At 40.4% G+C, this 17,046-nt stretch overlaps 1 protein-coding gene across 5 annotated transcripts in view; it reads left to right on the top strand.

Moving 5' to 3' along the window:
* Positions 1-17,046, top strand: part of ADGRG2 (adhesion G protein-coupled receptor G2) — a 129,156-nt gene that overhangs the window by 43,270 nt on the left and 68,840 nt on the right. For 4 of the 5 annotated variants that reach the window (XM_055338946.1, XM_055338945.1, XM_055338944.1 and 1 more), the window contains exons 2-3: positions 2,980-3,027; positions 16,652-16,770. In XM_055338946.1, coding sequence (XP_055194921.1) covers positions 16,653-16,770 — 118 coding nt within the window. In that variant the 5' untranslated portion in view covers positions 2,980-3,027; position 16,652. Of the gene's footprint in view, positions 1-2,979; positions 3,028-14,945; positions 15,108-16,651; positions 16,771-17,046 lie in introns of those variants that run through there. The other variant, XM_055338943.1, reaches the window with a different exon arrangement.

Raw genomic sequence — 17,046 nt, 5'->3', positions numbered from 1 at the left:
TAAATAGAGGAAGTTGGATGAATTTCCAGCCTCCCTGATGTCATGGTTTGGGGCAGTCTGCAACTGGGAGGTTTCAGTTAATCCTAGCAGTTGGTGAATTTGCTGTTCTCTGAGAAGTTTCTGTTCTGTGCCATGTCTTACATAAGTCGATACGGTTCCTTTTGTGACTTGCCCTTTCCTTTCAATGATGTAAGAAGCCCGAACATTGGCAGTCACTATGTTTTGTTCCTGGAGGCTGGTGGTGATTGGGTCCTGATTGCTGTTTAGTTTCTGTGGGAGATAAAGGATGGTGGGTGTGCGGCGACAGTGGCAAGGAAGGGCCCCGGGGCTGAAGGATGTGCAGTTCTTTCATTACACTTAGGCTTCTCTGTCCATCAAGCATTGCACGTCATTACTTTTGACATTCTTTTCCACAACTTGCTCAAGTGAGTTCCTGCTCCTCGGCTGGGAGGCTGGTTTCTTGGCTCTGCAACCAGGAGTCTTTGTGCTTTCATTGGGGCCTTTCTAATTAGATTAGGGCAGGGCCAGGGGAGATGGCCTCCAGCTGAGTGAGTGATGGTATTACCTCCTACTTAGCCTCCCTCTGAGCTCCATTTGGGAGCTCTTTCTGGAGAACCTGGATGGCTTGGCTCTCCCTCTCTTCTGCTTTTCTTTGCTAGAAGAAATGTATTTAATTGCATAAGTGATACACAAATACATGTCTTGTGTTCTGTTGGGCTTCATCCTTTTCCTCCATCACACTGCTTCTGTGGAGGCTTGGTGGGGTTCCTTCCAGGCTTTTTCATGCTCATTCTTACTTGTCACTACACAAATAAGCATGCATATATATAGTCTTGCTTGTTTCTTAACAGAGCCTAGTATATGTATTATTAAGAAACTTGATTTTTTTCTTTTGGCTTACATGTATTCACAATCTCTATATATCAATATGTGTAGATCAACTTCATTTTCTCAAGCATTGCATAATATTCCATAATATGGATGGACCATCATTTATGTATCTATTCATCCACTGATGGAGACTTAGGCTTTTTTCCCCTCTTTACACAAAGCTGCAATGACAGCTTTTTTGTGTGTCAGTATTTCTGTGCAGACAAACTCTGGAATGAGAATTTCTGGATCAAAAGGTATGCACACTTAACATTTTCAAAACCTAACTAAACCATTCTCTCAAAGTTGGCATTTCCACCAATAGTGTATGTGACTGTTCATTTCCCCACATGCTCTCCAGATTTGAATATTCCTAGCCTTTTACATTTTTTCATTCATTGGGCAAAACAAATTTTGTTGTTGCTGGACTTCTTTTTCTACCTGAAAGTACTCCAAAGGAGCAAAGAGAGCCTCATGTTGTTGTTTATTAATAAATTTGGTGACCAGGAACCATGAAGTGTGCTTCATTGTTGCTGTCAAAAAGGTTTTGAAGAGGTAATGTGCTAGAGGTGTGAAATTTCATCAAAAATCCCTAGGTAGAAAATCTTCCGTTTACACAAATGTGAAGTGAAATTATTTCCATACTCAAGTCACAATCAATTTGTTTCTTTGTTTGATTATTTGAATGTTTTTCAATTGTTAATCCTACATTCATTCCACTTGAGCATTGTGCCATGTGTTTGTAATTTGTTCATCTTAGGACAGGATGACATGCTTTGCCTTCATTTTTGTCTTCTTTAAACATTGCTTAATGAAGTTTTCTGACATATCAGGGTTTATTAAAAACTACGTTTAAAAATATTTTATTTATTTATTTGACAGAGAGGGAGAGTGAGAAGCTGACTCCTTGCTAATAAGTGGGGAGCCCAATGTGAGGCTCCGTCCTAGGACCCCAAGATCATGACTTGAGCCGAAGGCAGACGCTCAGACCAACTGAGCCACCCAGGCACCCAAGAACTACTTTTTTAAAAAAATATATTTTATTTTTTAAAGTAATCTCTACAACCATTGTGGGGCTTGAACTCGTAACCCCAAGATCAAGAGTCACATGTTCCACTAACTGAGCCAGCTGAGTGCCCCAACAACTACTTTTTTTTTTAAAGAATGTATCATGATCAATAGAAACTCACATGACTCCTTATTTCTTCACTTAATTTATATCTTGGATTCCTCCCTGAGCATTGAACTTCTCTCTGTTGACTGAAGCCAGAAGTAGGTCAGTTGGTTCCAAGATCACCTACAGATTGTTTCCTCTCACACATCTTGATTTGAAAATCATTATTCTTGTATTTCACATGAGGGGATACCATTGTGTGACATGACTGTCCTCTTCGAATTGATAGCTATACTAGTGTTTTGGTTTCGAAGTAAAGCATAATGGAGTATCCTGAAAGATACAAGTCAAGTTGTCAATAATGTGGTCTGCCTTGGGTGGGCATACTCTTCCCTTTTGCTGGTATGCATCTGCCTTGTCCCTCATTCTTATCGTTGCCAGTTACCCCCACCACCCCCTTTCAACTCTGAGCCAAACTTAAAAATCAATAGAGTTCTCTTTTTGGCCCCTCTGTGGAGAAAGAATTCTACCTTTGGCTTTAGAGGCACAAGAGACATAAATGGCCCAATTGTTGGTACCAACGAGTTTAGGTTCTAGGGAAGTTAAATCACAAAAACATGTTGAAGCATCTAACGAAGAATGATTTTTAGAAGAGAATACCCACCGCACCCCCCCAGATCCAGTCATTGCATTGTTCAGTGCCCCTGTCCTGCTGTTAATGAAGCCCGAGACGGAGCAGTAATAGACGCTATTATAACATTAACACGGTCAACCCCAACATGGGCTTCCGGCTGGTCTTCCAGTTCAAAACGAGTTCCTGAGGAGCAGGGTTTACTTCCTCCATTTCGTTTGTTATCTCTGCTTCCAAGTTCAAGCCCTGGTATACAAGCAGGGGGTCTGCGGGCCACAGCCGAGGGGCTGACAGTAGCTTGAAGCATTATGGTGCCGAGAAGGCCCACTTTCCATTGATCTAATTTTCTTTTTCTCATTTTCAGATTTGTGCAGAGTCTCTCCAGCTTTTCTTTTGAATTTCCCGCTGTCAGGTGAGTGAGGCTTTTTTTTTTTTTTAGGTGATAATGTTGTAGACATAATGAACATGTTTGGTTGTTTTCTTTATTTCTCTCAAATGACCTCCCTCCATTTCAAATCCCCATCCTCTTAACCACTGTATTCCTTTTTGTTTTGCTTTGTCTTTAAGTCCTCACTCCTACTTGGAGCCTTTTTCTTCAGACATTTTCTTTTCCTTGGGGATTCTGTTGCGGACCCATTTCTCTTTGCTAATCCATTTGTTTTTTAAGAACTTTCAGAAATGGGTACATGTTTTGAAGTCACTTGGTGCGGTAAAATCTGGGGAGAGAAAATGATCATTTCCAGAGAACCTCTTTGGGATTTGGTTTCACTCTTCCCCTTTCCTTCCTTCTCCCTGGACTGGCTTCGCTGTCTCCAACAGCTCTCCTCATGCTTTGAAGTGGGCTATTGAACATTCTCTGTTTTACTTAAAGTGATGTGCCCGTGCAGTTTCCAAAGGCTCCTCCCAACCAGATTTCTGCTCCTAACTCTCTTCTACACAGAAATTTTTATTTTAAAATTTTTTTATTTATTTTCTTATTTTTAAGAGAATTTATTTATTTATTTATTTATTTATTTATTTGACAAATTGAGAGAGAGAGAGAGAGAGAGAGAAAGAGAGAGAGAGAAAAAAAAACGGGGAGCAGGAGAGGGAGAAGCCAGCTTCCTGCTGGGCAGGGAGCTCCATGTGGAGCTTGATCCCAGGATCTGGGATCATGACCTGAGCCAAAGGCAGACACTTAACCGACTGACCCACCCAGGTGCCCCTATACAGAAAATTTCAAACCACTACTGACTTACACTTTCTGTTTCCTTTGAGACTCGTAAATATTGGTTATTTCTGGGACTTCACTGTTGTAAACAATAGAAATCTTGTAACCAATGCAAGTATTTATTGCAATTAATATAAATTATAATGATCCCATTGTAATTTAAATGATAAATAACAACATGGTTATTATGTTAAATGCTGATACCTTATTATTATAGATAAGGTTAAAGTATCTGAGCAGGATCACCCAGCTAGTAAATGGCCAAGCTGTGACTTGAAGCAGGAGTTGGCATGATGTGATGACAAAAGCAAGGAAAGGCACAAAATATTGTGTTGTGTTGGCTGGTTCGCTTTTCTCAGTATCTCACTTCTAATCAACTATGATCTTCTGATGATACAAACCATGTACTTCCTCCCCATCTCCCAGTGCAGGTCACCATCTTGAGGATGCTTTTAAGGAGAGTCTCCTATTTTTCTCTTCTACATATTGATGGAATTATTATGCAGTCACAGATTCCAGACCAAATCAATTAAAAAATCTTTTTTGAGTGCCTGCTATGGGTGGAGTTGCATGCTGCTGGGCTTGGGGTGAGGTGGAGACCGAGAGTCTATATATACAAGGATATTGTGTTCTGGTGCCTTGTTTTTGTTTTTAGGCTAAGTTGAGTCTCATGGACCATGAAGAGAAAGTTAAAATAAACTCACTATTTATTTGGCTACACCAATGACCAATTAATCTAAGCTCATTGGTCATAAGGCTATAAGTTCTTGAGGGCAGGAAAGATATCTGTCCTGTTTATTGTAGTATCCTAAGTCCCAAGCATAGTACCTTGCATGTAATAGAACCTCAACACATTTTTATGAACTAGATGATTGATCATAGGAAATAACTCCCTGATCTATTTACATTTAGGACCAGAGTGTACTATAAACTTGTCTCATAATTATGCTTATAATAATAGCTCACACTTCTTGACTATACAAAGACCTTCATTATATTACTTCATTTCATTTCTATAGAACCCTATGAGGTAGACTCTATCATCATCTTCAATTTTTAGATGAAGAATTTAGGTCCAGAGAGCTTAAGGAACAGATGAAGGTTACACTCTAAGTGGTGGAGCCTGGGTTCAAAGGCAGGCAGATGGCTCTTCCAGGCAAGCTCTTGTTCATCATATTTATCATGCATGGGAAAGGAGCCTGAAGAATGAGGGGAGAGACAAGCAGGCTTTCGCTTTGCCTTGGGCAATTCATGCATTGGGTAAAGAGACTGGTCGATTGTAGGTAGGACAGTGGAGGAGTTTGGATGTGAGTGAGGGAGGTGGAAAATATCAGACCTTTCACAGAGTTTTGTATTTGTTTACTTTCAGTGCACAGTTTATTTCTAATCTTGCACATCTGATATTGATTCACTTATTTTATTGAATAAAGCTTTCCCCCCTGAGTTAGAAAGCACTTAATGCTTATTAAGGAAATCACTTTGCACTGCAGAAACCAAACAAATCGTGTCCTTCCTTCCATTTGCTTCTAGAAACATGAAAGCTTCATATTACCATCTCATGCTGGATGGTTCCCCATTGACCTGACTTTGTGCTATGACCAATGATATGCAAGGCTGCCATCTTGGAGTTCAGATGCATCACATACCAGTTAACCCAGTTTCTGTTGTCATTATTAGGACATGGGCTTTTTTGGGCACATGAGTTGTCATCTCTCTTACTACAGCATTGTTGGCTTTAGTTCTTGGTGACTTTATCTTCAAAAAATTTTGTTGCTGAAGTTCGGAATGGTTCCTTTTGTCCTGTATTTATTCAGATTACCCCAGTTTACAAGATTTGAAATTGCTGCTAGACATTTCTGTGAGCATTCCAAAGACTTCTGTAAATAGTCTCATTTGATTTATAAAATGAGTAAAAAGTGTGAGGACTTTCCTTGTCAGGTTTTGGCACCATGGTTATCTTAGGTTGGTAAAAATGAGGCTGTACTCTCTCTATTCTTAGAGTTTTTGTGAGATTGGAATTCTTGTTTTTTAAATATTTGATAGAATCATGGGTGAAAACATCTGGGACTGGACTTTGGGACAATTTTTGAGACTTTTAATGATTATACATATATTTATATTTACTATTTCTTCTTGATGGTTATATGCATAGGGATTTGCCCATTTCTATCTGGAGTTTCAAAATTATTGAATAATGTTATCCCTAATCTCCTTTTATCTTGTATGTTTATTTTTTTTAAAAAGATTTTATTTATTTACTCATGAGAGACACAGAGAGGGAGAGAGAGAGAGAGAGGCAGAGACACAGGCAGAGGGAGAAGCAGGCTCCACACAGGGAGCCTGACATGGGTCTTGATCCCAGGTCTCCAGGATCACGCCCTGGGCTGAAGGCGGCACTAAATCGCTGAGCCACCCGGGCTGCCCTATCTTGTATATTTATAGCATTTTCAGTTATGTTGCTTTTTAAATCCTTTTCATTGGCTATTTGCTGATACTCGCTCTTTCTTTTTCCTTCCCCTCTCCTTCCGTCCTCCCCTCTTCTTAATTTTGCCAGAATTGTCTTCCCAAAGAACAATCTTGGCTGTGTTAATAACTTGTATTTTATGTGCTTTTTTCTATATCACTGTTTTATGCTTTTGTTTTTATTATTTTATTTCTTCTTATTTGGGTTTAATTTGCTGTTCTTTTTCAAACTTAATGAGAAGGAGTTTAACTCATTAATTTAAAGCCTTTTTCTTTTTTTATAAATTTTATTTTATTTTAAATTTTATTTACTCATGAGAGACACACACAGAGAGAGGCAGAGACACAGGCAGAGGGAGAAGCAGGCTCCCAGTAGGGAGCCTGATGTGGGATTTGATCCCAGGACCCCAGGATCACGCCCTGAGCCAAAGGCAGATGCTCAACTGCTGAGCCACTCAGATGTCCTGCTTTCTCTTTTTCTAATATGTACATTTATTTATTTTAAAAAGATTTTATTTTTTAAAAATTTTATTTATCTTGAGAAAGAGGGTGTGAGCAAGGAATGGGGTGGTGAGGGGAAAGACATAGGGAGAGAATCTCAAGCAGACTCCCCACTGAGCGCAGAGGCGATACAGGGATACAGGGTTTGATCCCAGGGCCCCCAAGATCATGACCTGAGCCTAAGGTAGACCTTTAACTGACTGAGCCACCCAGAAGCCCCTAAAACATTTTATTTTTAACTAATCTCTACACCCAGTGTGGAGCTTGAACCCACAACTCCAAGATCAGGAGTTACATGCTGTATGACTGAGCCAGCAGGCACTCCTCTATTAAATTTACATTTAAATTTACATTTAAAATGTAAATTTCACTCTAAAGATCTTTAGTTCTATCCCGCATGCTTTGAAATAGTCTTTTTATTCTTGATCAAGTCAAACATTTTCTAATGTATGCTATGACTTCTTCTTTGACCTGTAAGTTATTTGTTAAATAACATTTATTTATTTATTTATTTATTTGTTTGTTTATTTATTTATTTTTAAGATTTTTATTTATTTATTCATGACAGAGAGAGAGGCAGAGACACAGGCAGAGGGAGAAGCAGGCTCCATGCAGGGAGCCCGACGTGGGACTCCATCCTGGGTCTCCAGGATCACACCCCAAGCTGAAGGTGGCACTAAACCGCTGAGTCACCAGGGCTGCCCTATCTTTTTTTTTTTTTAAATGATTTTTATTTTTGCATTCATGAGAGACACAGAGAGAGAGAGGCAGAGACATAGGCAGAGGGAGAAGCAGGCTCCTTGCAGGGAGCCCGATGTGGGACTCAATCCCGGACCCTGGGATCAGACTCTGACCTGAAGGCAGAGGCTCAACCACTGAGCCACCCAGGCATTCCAACAATTTATCTTTTTATTATGGTTTAATTGTCTTATGGTCAGAGAACATGCTCCTTTTCCCTTCTCCAATTCTGTAAAACATTTTTGAGACTTCTTTTTTTTTAAAGATTTTATTTATTTATTTGACAGAGAGAGAGAGAGAGAGCACGCCAGAGAACACAGGCAGAGGGAACAGCAGAGGGAGAGGGAGAAGCAGACCCCCTGCTGAGCAAGGAGCCCGATGAGGGGCTTGATGAGGGGCTTGTTCCCAGGACTCTGGGATCATGACATGAGCTGAAGGCAGACACTTAACGACTCAGCCATCCAGGCCACCCCTGAGACTTCATATATGACTTGGTTTTCATAAATACTTCCAAGTGTAGTAGAAGGTTCATACATGGTCTTTAAGTCAGATTGGCTAAATTTGTCATTCAATATTCTATATCCTTAATGACTTACTTGAATTTTACCAAATAATGATAGAGATGTAAATTTGTCATCTTTCTATTTATTGAATCAAACCTTTTATGAATGAACCATTTTATTTACAGGTACAGCTTTTTGTTTTAAAATATAATTTGTCTGATATTAGTATAAATGTATTTTCTTTTGATTAGTATTGGCATTACATATCTTTCACATTCTTTTATTTTCAAACATGTTGTATCATTATGTTATAGCTGTGTCCTAATAAATAGCATATTTGGATTTTGTTTTTTTTTTCCAGTCTGATGATTGTTGCCTTTTCATTGAATCATTTAGTCCATTTATATTTAATGAATCATTGATTCGTGTTTGTGTGTCTATGTATGTGTGTTTACATTTACCATCTTCTATTTTTCCTAATCATTCTTTGTTTCTTTTGCTCCCTTTTGGAGCCTTCTTTCAAATTGACTGAATATTCTAAAGCCCTCCCCACCATCCACTTGTTAGGAAGTTATGTACCCCATCTCTATTTTTTAGTAGCTGCTATAAAAATCACAGCATCTACCCAACTTTTTCACTGCCTGAAGATAATCCATACCTTTAGCCTCCTCTAATATAAGGATCTTAGAAGATTTTAATTTCTCTTCTTTGTTTTATTTTAAAAGATTTTATTTATTTATTCATGCAGGACACACAGAGAGAGTAGAGAGAGACATAGGCAGAAGAAGAAGCAGACTCCCCACAAGGAGCCTGATTTGGGCCTTGGTTCCATGACCCTGGAATCACAACCTGAACCAAAGGCAGACACTCAACCACTGAGCCGTCCAGATATCCCAAGATTTTAATTAATTTCATTTTTTATCTCCTAATTGAGATATATATCTCCTATATTATGTAATGTATATGTAAATAATAGTCATTTTTATGCTATCATGTTTCACTTATCCCTGCAAGATATTATTATTAATGTTTTATATAGTTAACCTTCATTTGTTATGCTAAGCTAAACAATCAGAGAAAGATCATTATATGGTTTAGCTCATATGTGAAATTTAAGAAACAAAACAAAGGATCATAGAGGAACAGAGGGAAAAATAAAATAAGACAAAATCAGAGAGGGAGACAAACCTTAAGAGACTATTAACTATAGAAAATAAACTGGGGTTGCTGGAGGGGCAGTGGGTGGGGGGATGGGGTACGTGAGTGATGGACATTAAGGCATATGATGTAATGAGCACTGGGTGTTACATGCAACTGATGAATAACTGAACTCTATATCTGAAACCTGTAAGACACTATGTTAATTGAATTTAAATAAAACAAGATAATTAAAGAAAACCCATTCATTTGGATTTACCAGTATATAGTGCCACCCTTGGCTTTGGGCACCTGGGGCCTCTGGCCTGTGTCTCATGCTTTAGAAGTGCCCTCTCTGGCCCTTCCCTAATCATACCCCTCACTCCAAGGGTGAGAAGTGTGTGACATAAAGAAATGATGCCCACCTGGAACCTGCCTCACTCTGCCCCCAACCCATGTTCCTAGATCTTGCTGTGGGAACCTGGGACCCTGGAATTCCCTATCCAGTCATTGTGTGCCTATTTCCAGGACCCAAGCAGGCCTCTTCTCCTGGGCAAGTCATGTGGCAGATGTCCATACCTTTAGACTTAAGGGATGACCAAGGGATAGCTACTTACAGGGAGAGAGAGGAGTTTGGATGTACAGGCTGGGGTGTCCACATACATGTGCACAAACCTCATATTTTGAGATGGAGCCTTAGTGGAAGAATAAGGGCAAATTGGACCTTCTTTTATTTATTTATTTTATTTCAAAACATTTTTTAAAAGTAAGCTCTGTGCACAATGTGGGGCTTGAACTCACAACCTCAAGATCTAGAGTCACATGCTCCACTGACTGAGCCAGCCAGGCACCCCTCAACCTCCTTTTAAACTCTTGACCTGTTTATCACGTGTTCAGAATGGGCCTGCTCACATGCTAACCATTTTCTGTGTTCTTCATTCTTTGTTGCATCTCAGATCTTACATCTTTTGCCCGAGTGCATCTTTCAGGATTTGTTTCAGGGAGTATTTGCAGGTAGTGAACAATATCCTAGTTTCTGTCTGGCTTCTGACTTCCATTTTTCTTCTGAAAAGATTACATGCTCCTTTGAAGGCTAACTGCCTTGTTTTCTCTGGCCACTTATAAGGTTTTCTCTTCGTCTTTGGTTTTCTTTAGTTTCGCTATTTTGTGTCTAGGAGTAGATTTCCTTTTATTTCTTGTAAAGATTCTTTAGACTTCTTGAATCTGTGGATGGATGTTTTTCACCAGTTTGGGGTCGTTCAATCATTATAATTTCAAACATTGACTTTACCCTCATTTTTGAATTTTTTAATAGAAATATTTTATTATTTGATGGAGAGAGAGAGAGAGCACAAGCAGGGGGAATGGGAGAGGGAGAAGCAGGCAACCCACTGAGCAGGGAGCCTGATGCAGGGCTCCATCGCAGCCCCTGGGATCATGACCCAAGCTAAAGGCAGATGTTTAACCAACTGAACCACCCAGGAACCCCACCTCTTTTTTGATTTTTAAGTGTATGTTAGACCTTGCATTTTTTTTCTCCATGTCTCTGAACTTTTGTGTTTCATATCTGGAACTCAGGTTTGCCCATAACCTCTGGCATAAGTGGTTTGTTTCTATTACCTCTCTGAGTTCCTGTTTTCACTTCACCTTTGGCCTGGGGATTCTTTTCTATCTTGTCAGCTCTTTGATATATTTAAGAAAATGATCTTAATATTTCATTTGTAATTTTTTATTGCCTTCAGCAGAATGTTTGGTCTAAATAACTGAACCCAACATATTCTTGGAACACGGAAGAAATTTTTTTCTGAGGTATTTGCTGTATCAGGGTCTTTTAGAAGAGTTCAAATAAAATTTAATTAGGCTATTTTTTCTTTTTAAAGATTTTATTTATTTATTCATGAGAGAGAGAGAGAGAGAGAGGCAGAGACACAGGCAGAGGGAGAAGCAGGCTCCAAACAGGAAGCCCGATGTGGGACTCGATCCCGGGACTCCAGGATCACACCCTGAGCCAAAGGCAGGTGCTAAACCGCTGAGCCATCCAGGGATCCCCTAATTATGCTTTTACTAACAGTTTCTTGGTGCCTTTTTTAGAGTAGTTAAGCATATAACCAGAGACTCTAGGGAATTAAAAAAAAGCAACCTTGAGATCTCTGACTTCGTTGACAGTTAAATGATCCAAGTCAATGGCTTTAATTGCACTGAGATCCTCTTCAGTACCTCCCTTTTAAATTTCCCCTTGTACAAGTCTGATTAACCAATACTTATAACTCAGTGTAAATATCTCAAAGGCACAAAGTCTTCTAGGAGACTTAGGGAATAATTACCACACCTCTTGTTACTTAGGTCAAAAATATTGATCATTGCATATATCATAGCCACCATGGTATAATCAAATATACCATGGTATACCAGTCAACCAGAGGTAATAGAGGATTCCCCTTACCCAGACCTACCCTAAGGTGGTATCAAGCTATTACCCCCCCCCACTTTTAAATCTTCTTCTTCAGTTAGATAGATAAATTTATCATTTATTGCCATTCAGGGTTACACTGATGACATACTTTAAAATATGTCTTTCAAAATATGATGAGTGATAGTATTTTTAAAGAAATTGAAGAGATCTAGAAGAATTTCTTGGAGGGTTACAAGCAGGGCCATGGCATACCAGTCATGTTGCTTGTGTACCGTACAACCCCAGGGGCTGCCATTCACATCAGTTAAGGGGCCTGGGACCAAGGTGAAGCTTGGATAATCTTTTATGAGTGATTGTCTAGTGGCAAGGTCTAGATTTTACCATTTAAATGCCAGCAATTTCTTTGCAATTGATGTGATCTTACCAGCCATCTTTAGCACTGTGAAAATTTGCTAAGCATCAGTGGCTGTTTAAATCATCTTTCTTGGTGATCCAGATAGCATTGAGCTAACCCAACTTAAACCACAAGCTGAAGAAAAGTTCTAGCTCAAAAAGATAGAAATGACTTTCACATATAATGAATAAGGCTTTCAAAATCCATAGATTTCCCTCTTTGATCAATGATCCTAGGACTTTATGGCTTAGCAGGGTGTTCTCTAGCTTATAAGAAGGCAGTAGGAGCTGCATTATTTTAAATACCATAGAACTTCTATTAGGAAATGTATATTCAGTCTTGAGGAAAGATATTTCAGGCTTGACCACTGAAAGCAGTTTTTTCAGTGGTGTCTGGTCTGTATTAAGTCCTTGATCCATACTCTCTTTTCAAGATGGTTGCTGGAATCACCCCTCATTCTGGCCTTTCCTGCTCTCATCTGAGAATTGAGTATAAGCTCTCTTCAGTGAAAAGGCATGATTTATTTTGATCAGAGGCCCAAGTTACAGCACATAATAGCCAGTCACTGTGTACCATGACTAATTTAACTTTGACCCTATCTTATATACTACTTAGGAGGTCCTGCCCTAGGAGTTGGCAAAGCTCAAGAATGAGTTTGCAGAAATATTGAAATTATATAACAGAATTTTGAATTTGTCAATTCATTTCACCTGATGGACTCAGAAGTTTACTTCCAAGGAGATACCTTCTCAGGAGGCCAGTACTGTGGCCTGGTAGAAAGAGGAGGAGTCCTGTCAAATAGCCACATGGCCTTGACCCATCTCCCAGAGCATATTGGGCTTCTTCCTTCATATGTAGAATAAGTGTATGAGGCTAGGTGAATTCTGAGTTCCTTTCCAAAAATAAAACTGCCCTGATACTCTTTCCAGAATGAAAATTAGGTACTTGCACAGTAAATCTTCTAAGTCAGTTTTACAAATTCTAGGTAGAATTGAGCCAAGGCATTTGTATAGGAGAGAATTTTTTGGTAGAGGTTTGATTCACAAACTATAGATTAAAAAAATAATAATAGCAGTGCTTTTGGAGGGGGAACTGAGTTGAGAAATAAAAAAACAGATTAATTCTTAAACTTTTATTTTTATAAATTGTTTATTTTTAAACTTTTAAAAGAAACTTTTTGTGACACACGCCTAAGTGTACATGTCAATGAGTTTCAGGAACTGAACACACCCATGTAATCAGCACACAGAATTTACCTGTACCTCAGAAACCCCTTCATGCCCACTTCTAATTATTACCCGCATCCCCTTCAAGGATAACCACCCTACCTGCTCTTTGCTCCATCGATTAGTTTTGCCTGCTTTTGTATCTCATTTGAATGGAATTCTGTACAATATGCATTCTTTCATGTCAGGCTTTTTAATCTAACTTTATATCTCTGAGATTCATCAATATTGTGTGTAGCTGTAGCAGACACTTACATTTTCCTCTAGAGAGACATTGCTACATCTTTGCATTCTGGTTCGAGTGACTCATTTGGGAGGGTCAATAATATGCCCTTATGAACAGAGGATAAAAGTGCTGAAGTGGAGAGTCAAACCAGAGGCATTTTACAACTTATTAACACAGTGTATTATTAATGGATAATATAGTTTATTGATTTAAAAAAATGTGAGTCCTCTTTGAAAGGAGAAGGACTTGCCTCCTATCTAAGGCCTTATCATGCCATTTCCAAGGAAAGAATTATCTCCCTGGTCCTGATGATGGCTATGAAGTTACAGGATCCTTAAAGATTACAGCTTTGGGTACCTGGGTGGCTCAGTCAGTCAAGCATCTGCCTTTGGGTCAGGTCATGGTCCTGAGGTTCTGGGATTGAGTTTTGCATTGAGATCTGCATTGCTCTGCATCTGCATTGCATTGCTCTGCATAGGGCTCTTTGCTCAGTGGGGAGTCTGCTTCTCCCTCTCCCTTTTCCCCTTCCTGCTCATGTGCTTTCTCTCTCTCTCTCTCTCTCTCTCTCTCCCTCTCTCTCCCTCTCTCCCTCCCTGTCAAATTAATAAATAAAATCTTAAAGAAAAAAAAAAGGTTGCCAGCTTTTCTCTGAGGCTGAGAAATTGTTTTTTACCCCCATCTTTCCATGCCCTCCTCTCTGAACCCTGCCCTGTTTTACCCTGCACGAGCTAGGTGCAAAGTAGGCCCCTGCCGGCCGAATGAGTGAGGAGGCCCGCTAGCATTTTTTTTTTTAACTGGAGTTCAATTTGCCAACATACAGAATAACACCCAGTGCTCATCCCGTCAAGTGCCCCCCTCAGTGCCCGTCACCCAGTCACCCCCACCCCCCGCCCTCCTCCCCTTCCACCACCCCTAGTTCGTTTCCCAGAGTTAGGAGTCTTTACGTTCTGTCTCCCTTTCTGATATTTCCCACTCATTTTCTCTCCTTTCCCCTTTATTCCCTTTCACTATTATTCATATTCCCCAAATGAATGAGAACATACACTGTTTGTCCTTCTCCGATTGACTTACTTCACTCAGCATAATACCCTCCAGTTCCATCCACGTCGAAGCAAATGGTGGGTATTCGTCGTTTCTAATGGCTGAGGAATATCATTCTTCGCGGCCTCACGGGGCTTCCTTAGCGCAGCGACACTGCGGGGCTGGCGCCGTGGTCGCAGTTTGCTAGATGGGGAAGCCTGGCCCCGGAGAGTAAGTAACCTGCCCAGAGTCCCTCAGACGTCGCAGGCCAGAGCCACAGCCTTGGAACTCGCGCCCTTTAGCATTCCCCGCCGGCCGTGGGCGCCTGGACCCGAGGCCGCCGGAAGCTGCGGTGGCGGCCGGCCTCCTGGGCGCGCTGTGGGCGCGAGTGCCGCCCGCTGGGTCCCGGCCCTTGCCCCGCGCCCTGCGCAGGCTGCGACTTCCGGCGGGCCTCTTCCGCCTCAGCACCCCGCGCCCGCCTCGGCTGCTGGTGCTGCCCGCCTGCCGCCCGCCGCCCGCCCGGCTTCCCCGTCAGCCCCTCACCGTGCGAGACGCAGCCCAGCACAGGATTTGCGAGTCTCGCTGCGCGCCAGGCCCCCCTCCAGAAATTTCCTTAATTGCTCCTCAGTAAATACTTGCTGAGTGAATGAATCCGCGAATGGTAAATGAGGCTCTTAGAGATTCAGTTTGTCTTTTGTTTTTAAAGATTTTTTTTAATTATTATTATTAATTCGTGAGAGACACAGGCAGAGGGAGAAGCAGGCTCCAGGCAGGGAGCCCGACGCGGGACTCTATCCCGGGACTCTAGGATCACGCCCTGGGCTGAAGGCAGGCGCCAAACGGCTGAGCCATCCGGGCTGCCCTTAAATTCAGTTTTGATACGAACTTTGCTTTTTAAAAAATGTTAACTCTGTCCTGATTACTAAAGATGCGAGCAATGATGATGAACTTGTATGTAATAAAGAGGAAATCCTTTTACAGTATAAGACATAAATAGAAGAATATTTACAGGATTCTCTGACCCCTTCTGAATTTTTTTTTAAAGATTGTATTTATCTATTCATGAGAGTCACACACAGAGAGGCAGAGACACAGGCAGAGGGAGAAGCAGGCTCCATGCAGGGAGCCTGACGTGGGACTTGATCCTGGGACCCCGGGATCACACCCTGAGTCAAACCGCTGAGCCACCCAGGCGTCCCACCCCTTCTGATTCTTAGCATAGTTTTCAACCAGGCTTTATATAGTGGTGATAATTATATATGCAGCGATTTGCGTTTTAAATTTCTTCTCTTGATACTTTGCATGTATTGATGTTTTCAATAACCAAGGGACCACCTTGCTTATCTTTTTAAAAAATTTTAAGTGAAGTATAGTTGACATACAATATTATATTAGTTTCAGGTGTACAACAAAGTAATTTGACCATTCTGTACGTTACCAAATGCTCACCACGCTAAGTATAGTTACCATTTGACATCATACAAGTTTATTACAATATTACTGACTGTATTTTTTTAAAAAAATTTTTATTGGAGTTCAATTTGCCAACATATAGCATAACACCCAGTGCTCATCCCGCCAAGTGCCCCCCTCAGTGCCCATCACCCAGTCACCACAACCCCCCGCCCACTTCCCCTTCTACTACCCCTTGTTCGTTTCCCAGAATTAGGAGTCTCTCATGTTTTGTCGCCCTCACTGAAATTTTCACTCATTTTCTCTCCTTCCCTTTATTCCCTTTCACTAATTTTTATATTCCCCAAATTTTTATCATTCCCCAAATGAATGAGACCATATAATGTTTGTCCTTTACTGACTGTATTTTTTATACTGCACTTCTCATCCCTGTGACTTGTTTATTTTATAATTGGAAGTTTGTCCTTCTTAATCCTCTTAACCTATTTTGCCTGTCCCCTCTGGCAACCACTAGTTTGTTGTTTGTATTTATGAGTCTGTTTCTGGTTGTTGTTTTTTCAAAATAACTTTTAATGTAATATGATATCCCACTGGGTGGTCCTTCCATAATAAACATAGGTTTTGCTTTTAGTAGCCAGTGCCCCATCTGGGATTGCCAGTTCTCTGGAACCAGAGTAATTTAAAGGAAGCAGGATTGCAGGTTGCCTTGGTTAAGTAACTGATCTCTTGGGCAATGCTGTGTTGTGATTATGGCATGCTATGATGATATGTTTTCCCCTTACTTTATTCCAGGATGTTTTTCTCTGGCAGGCAGTGGGGCCATGTTGGCAGACTTGAAGAAATTTTACTGATGTTCAAGATATTTCTAATTATCATTTGTCTTCATGTTGTTCTGGTTACATCCTTGGAAGGTAAGGTGCCTGGGTTTTTTTTTTTTTTTCATTTTTTCCCTATTTTATCTCTGTGTATGTGTATTCATTTAGGATTTTTTTTACGATAAAATAAACATAACATAAAGTTTACCATTTTAACCATTGAACCCCTGGCATTAAATATATTCCCAATTTTGTGCACCCATCACCACTATCCATGTTTAGAACTTTTGCATCATCTCAAATAGAAACTCTATACATCTTAAACAGTAGCTCCCCATTCCTGCCCCTTCCCAGTCCCTGGTACTCTCCATT

This window comes from Nyctereutes procyonoides, unplaced genomic scaffold (genome assembly GCF_905146905.1).
Source record: "Nyctereutes procyonoides isolate TBG_1078 unplaced genomic scaffold, NYPRO_anot_genome, whole genome shotgun sequence".
Lineage (NCBI taxonomy): Eukaryota > Metazoa > Chordata > Mammalia > Carnivora > Canidae > Nyctereutes > Nyctereutes procyonoides.
This window is presented reverse-complemented; position numbering and strand designations above follow the sequence as displayed.